This window comes from Hibiscus syriacus, unplaced genomic scaffold (genome assembly GCF_006381635.1).
Source record: "Hibiscus syriacus cultivar Baekdansim isolate YM2019G1 unplaced genomic scaffold, ASM638163v2 tig00117009_pilon, whole genome shotgun sequence".
In the NCBI taxonomy this organism is placed as follows: domain Eukaryota; kingdom Viridiplantae; phylum Streptophyta; class Magnoliopsida; order Malvales; family Malvaceae; genus Hibiscus; species Hibiscus syriacus.
Window position 1 is genome coordinate 887,779 of NW_024063521.1, and position 5,640 is coordinate 893,418.

The 5,640-nt window shown below is 37.3% G+C and overlaps 1 protein-coding gene across 1 annotated transcript; it reads left to right on the top strand.

Annotated features, from left to right (window-relative positions):
* The first annotated feature begins 413 nt into the window (after window positions 1-413).
* On the top strand, window positions 414-1,513 carry LOC120195183 (uncharacterized mitochondrial protein AtMg00810-like). The gene is made up of 3 exons (XM_039197270.1): window positions 414-459; window positions 781-868; window positions 964-1,513. Exons 1-3 carry the CDS (start codon window positions 414-416, stop codon window positions 1,511-1,513), a joined length of 684 nt encoding a protein of 227 aa, XP_039053201.1.
* Window positions 1,514-5,640: the final 4,127 nt, after the last annotated feature.

Below are 5,640 nucleotides of genomic sequence, written 5' to 3' on the forward strand. Positions count from 1 at the left end.
TGTCTAACTCTGGTCAGTCTCAGTCTGTGTTGCCTTGTCATGTTAATTTCCCATCTTCATCTCCATCACGCACTATTCCTTCTTCACGATTCCACCAGGCTCATAATCTATTTTGCCATCTCCATCTTACATTATCCCCTCTCCACGATTCTACTAGACTCATCACCTATTGTGTCATCTTCTTCATTAGTGCCATCTCCTTCATCTTCCACTATTCCACGTCCATTATCATCGTCTGCTCTTCTATCTTCCATCCATCCTTCCTTCATCCACTATCATTCCTCCATCCACCATGGTTCATTCACATATATGTAGTACTAAAAATACTCATCCTATTGTTACAAGGAGAAAGGCTGGCATTTTTAAACCAAAGACGTTTCTTGTGGAAGAGGCTATTGAGCCTTCAAATGTATATGAGGCTTTGCAACAGCCAGGCTGAAGGGAAGCTGTTGAGGATGAGTACGGTGCTTTAATGGAAAATGGTACTTGGCAACTTCAATCCTTGCCTCCTACACGGAAACTAGTAGGGTGTAAATGGCTTTCGTGTTAAGTGCAAATTGGATGGGTTAGTTGATCGATTTAAGGTGCGTTTGGAAGGCTATTCTCAGATTGCTGGGAGTGATTTTCTTGAGACATTCAGCCCAGTTGTGCGAGCCACGACCATAAAAAATGTGTTGCCCTCCTCTGTCTTAAGTGGCTGGACTATAAGGCAAATCGACATCAATAATGCCTTCCTTATTGGTGTGCTTTAAGAGGAAATCTATATGTCTTAACCCCTAGGCTTTGAGCAATATGGGCCAGATGGTGAGAAACTGGTTTGTCAGCTTAGAAAGGCCATTTATGGGTTCAAGAAGGCTCGTAGATCCTGGTATATAATATTAACTGTTGTTCTTACGAAATAATTGGGGTTTACTACTTCAAAGGCATACTTCTCACTTTTCATACGTAATATTTTTTTTCTAGCTTGCTACTGATGGTCTATGTGGATGATATTATCATCACTGGGAGTGTTGCTAGTGAGGTTAATGAAGTGGTTAAGCAGATTAATGATGTTTTTCGGTTGAAAGATTTGAGGCAGGTTGAACTTTTTCTTGGTATGGAGATCAGTCAAGACTCCACTGGGTTGTCTACTTCTAATCTAACCCTTACACCCATGGTCATTACTCCAAAGTTAAAAGCGAATGATGGTAGTATTGTTGGAGGGCTGCAGTATGTCACCTTGAGTAGACCAGATATTGCCTATGCCATCAATAAGGTCAGCCAGTACATGAACAATCCCTGTGAAGTTCATTGGAAAGCTGTCAAACGCATACTCTGCTATCTGTGTGGTACGATTGATCATGGTTTGTACTATCAGTCATCTAAGTCCGCTGATCTTGTTTGCTATGTGGATGCTAACTGGGCAGCATCGGTTGAGGATCTTCACTTTTCGTCAGGGTTCTGTATTTACTTTGGGGGAATCCTAGTGTTCAAAAAAGAAGTTCGTGGTGTCTCGATCCACACCGGAGGCTGAATATAGAAGTTTGGCAAATTCAGTGTCTGATTTGGTATGGATTAAACACTTGCTCGCAGAGATTGGGGCTAGTGTTGAAGTTAACCTATAGTTTGGTGTGATAATTCATCTATTATCTCAATGGCTTCGAATCCTACTCACCATGCCTAGGTTAAACATGTTGAGTTGGATATCTATTTTGTTCGAGAAAATGTTCTTGCTAGTGATCTTCTAGTATATTTTGTTCCGTCTTCAGAACAAATTGCTGATATTTTAACGAAGCCAATTCCTCTTACTCTGTTTTGCAACATGCGTTTGCGACTTGGAGTGGTTATCTCGATCAGATTCATGGAGATGAGAAACCAAGAGAAAAATATGGTACTATAAATGTATTAGAGGATTGTTCAATCGGTTAGAAGGTTGCTAGATGGTTGTTAGGCTGTTGTTGTCTTTGGGCCTTGTATTTGGGCTATAAATAGTCAGTTTGCTTTGTATTTCAATATGGATTATTTTAATCAATGAAAGAATGTGTTCATTTAGTTTCACTTTCCTCTTTCCTTTCTGAAAATCTATCCGTCTTCAATCTCTCTCGCTTTTCTCTTCTTGAAAGATCTCTCACCGGATCTATAGTTTCTGGCAACACCAGCAGAACACCGGGCCTCACTTAGCCATTGCTCCACCACTCGACGGAAAATATTTAACTCGAAAAGACAGCAGAAACAGCAAGATACTACCATTATATGAGAAAGTTTGTGTGTGCATTTTTCTTTTTTTATTTGTTAATGGTTAACTTTTTAACCATCGCCTATGGTAGTGGCGTTGATGAAGGCGATTTTGCCATGGTGAGGGCAGGAAGAGAAAAATGTAGGGGTTTTGTGTTTAAAATAAAATGGGTTAACTACAGCCTTAATCCTTGAATTTTTTTAGAGTTTTTGAAATTGAAAATTTTTAGAGTTTAGTGACCAAATTAGAGAGAAGAAAATAGTTGAGTGATGATTGGTGTAGTTTACCTAATTTATAACTGTAAGGTTTAATAGATTTGTTGATCAATAACGAAAACGTAGGTAAAGAGCCACATTAAATTTTTTTTTTCGAATCGAAAGATCATATTGATCTAAAAAAATAAGATGAAGGTTACATTAATTTTTTTTTAAATCAAAGACCTCAGATGCTTTTTTTACCAAATTTAAAGTATAACTTATCTCGACTCGTCACATTTTCTATTATCACATTATATCAAGTCGTCACACTATCTGATCATTTATATCAATTTTCATACTAATAACTTCTTAGATTTATTATGTACAATTATTATAATTCTCTCAATATAGTGAATTATATTATTCTTAAATGAGAATTCTATCCTGACAGGTCACACACAAATTATTCTTTCATTTATCATAAATGAGTCAACATTATTTACATCATCAATACTATATATATATGTCATGCGTAGGACATTAGTAATGTCATGCCATGCTTATACAACAATGAATGCTCTATTTTTTTTTTTTTTCGATCGTGGTCATCGTCTCTATGTTATCTTTGCTACCGTCGTGAGCTATTATAGTGAACCTCTATAGAATTACTCGCTACGTGTTATGATGATCAACCCTGAACCTTCATCTGCACTATTAAGTCGAAGGACCAAGCTTGATGAAGGCTCCCATCCATTGCTTGTCAAGCAATTCCAAGACCTTACCCAATACCAAGATATTGAATCAATTCTAGATTTCATCATGTTTCTTTCTAAGCTAACGAATTCGATTAACTTGGTAATCAATATTTCCTATCGAAATTTATATGTTGTGATTGGGAGTTCAAGATTAAAGTGCTATCAAATCACACGTTGTTTTATAAGAGATTAATGTAAGAGTAATATTTGAATTGATCTAAAATATATTGTACATTGTTATTCTGATGTAGGATCAAACTGTAATGGACTTTGTGATTCATAAACTCAAAAATATATTTAAATAAAGTTATTCTTTATAAATGATATCAATGTTTAGGATCCATTTTAACCGTGGATTGAATCAGAGGTAAGGTAGTTGAACTATCATGTAACTCTGCCGGTTGTAATCTGTGTTTTAAATTGAGAGTATAATCTCTAGTTGCACATGTTTTAATGTGTACGTGAATTGTCTGGAAATATCTGTGAATATCTGCATTTCTAAATAACTTTGGATAGCTCTTTGATCTTGTACTAAAATATGAACAGCTTTGTAATGAGTTCTGCTACACACATATTTTGATTTGCATTCAGTTAATCATGCTACTCATGATCATTCTGCATTGGTTTTTCGGATGCACAGAGACCCATTAGACCTAATGGTTTATTTGTGCATCAGATGTTGATCGTACGAGTTGTTTTTAGTGCAATTTACATGATAAAGTTGTGACATCCTTCTTCCGAACGGTTCTTTCATTTATCAGTTGGTAATTTCACATCTTGATTTTCAATGTGAATTAAAAAAAAATTCATTTAGAGGCAATGGCATATGAAAGTAAAACATCTTTGATATAATCAGGTTTATCAAAATAGAATCATAAAGGATTGGTCCTCAACAAGATATAATGCTCTAAATTAACTGCTACCCTATTCGAATCACGACTTGTGTAGAAAGCCTTGAAGTCCGAGTTGTGAGCAAAGATATCATGAGCCTTGTTAAGCATCAATCTGACGATCGAGATGTCTTCTTTTCGGTTGGCTAATCGGTTGAAAATGGCTACCGTATGTCCTTCAATGATGGCCTTTTGCCACCCATTTTCAAGTGTAAAAGCGAAGTCCATGAATGAAGGCCATTGCCTCGATTGTTTCGAATGAGTTAGGGGAATGGAGACCATTTCATAGTGATCATGAGCCACCACTCCGATTGCTGCGTCACCTAAGCTTGGAAGGAAACTGCCATCAACATTAATCCTAATGCACCCTACCATTGGTTTAGTCCATGACCGAATTGGGCGGACTCGGGACTAGCTCTATGGTGTCCCATGTGTTCAGTTAGCCTCCCTAAAATCGAGAAATAGATCCCAAGCTGCCTCAACCACCACATGATTGTCTTGATGTTCTTCATCGTGGACCCACTTATTTCTCATATTCCAAATGTTCAAGAGCAGAACAATCAGCTTGGTGAACCCCGAGAATCCAAGGAAGAAGTTGCCATTTTCAACCAAGTTTTGCACGATAACACAATCCAATCCTCAATCAGAAGGGAGAGACCTGACAAAAGAAGAAAGAATCAGGTCTTCGAGCAATTTTTAATAGCATGGATGGTGGAGTCCTAATCCGTGATATGTAAAGGGCACATCCCATTGCCAATCCTAGCGGCAGCTAACTTCGATCTCATGGGCAAGGCATCATTGCAAATCCTCCACCAAAATATTTTAATCTTCCGTAGAGTTGGAATTTGGTAATTAGTTTCCAAATTTTTTGTCTTTGATGGTACTTTCTTCATGAGTAACCAAATGTATCCTGACTTGGCCGACTAACAACCGGAGTTGTGGTATTCCCAAATAAGACGGTCGGTCAGATAAGGGGCGATGAGAGTGAATAAAATTTGTTTTGCTTCCTCATGAGGGAAGACTTAAGTAACTTTGTAACACCCTAGTCCAATACGACACACAGTCGACCGATTGCCACACGGGACCATCGGAGTGGCTAACCAAAATTTTTCTTTAATTTATTATTTAAAATGACCCTTTTAAAACCATTCCAAATAAATTAAATCAATCACAATGTATAAAATAAGTTTACATCGGGGAGCTCCCAAAACAAGTATATAAAAATATATAATCCAACATTTCAAAATAAAGTTACGACTCGAAATATAAAAGGGTATACAAATAATACATGCCCGTTAACAATATAACTCAAGACATACTTTGCTGCTCACTTGGTCTGGGAAGCTACTGCTGAAAGGCTCCTTCTAATTACTTGCATAAGGAAACAAATTCTGAACGCTGAGCTCACTAGCCCTGTACCACCCTAACAACTAAACCATACTACAAGTGTTCATTAAATGCTCATGCTTTCGAGTGTAATGCAATAGTAAGTATACTCGTATTCTTCACTATCTACTCTAGGGTAGACATCATGAAATGACTTAGGGTTTTGCGTCTTGGAGTTCACACACTCCTCTAGTCTA

What these genes read in the sequence shown, in the direction of transcription:
- LOC120195183 (XM_039197270.1), top strand. Translation starts at nt 414, where the DNA reads ATGAGGCTTTGCAACAGCCAGGCTGAAGGGAAGCTGTTGAGGATGA. An exon ending in AGGGAAGCTGTTGAGGATGA is followed by an intron (nt 460 to 780) that starts GTACGGTGCTTT and finishes CTTAACCCCTAG; the next exon opens with GCTTTGAGCAATATGGGCCA. An exon ending in AAGAAGGCTCGTAGATCCTG is followed by an intron (nt 869 to 963) that starts GTATATAATATT and finishes TTTTTTTTCTAG; the next exon opens with CTTGCTACTGATGGTCTATG.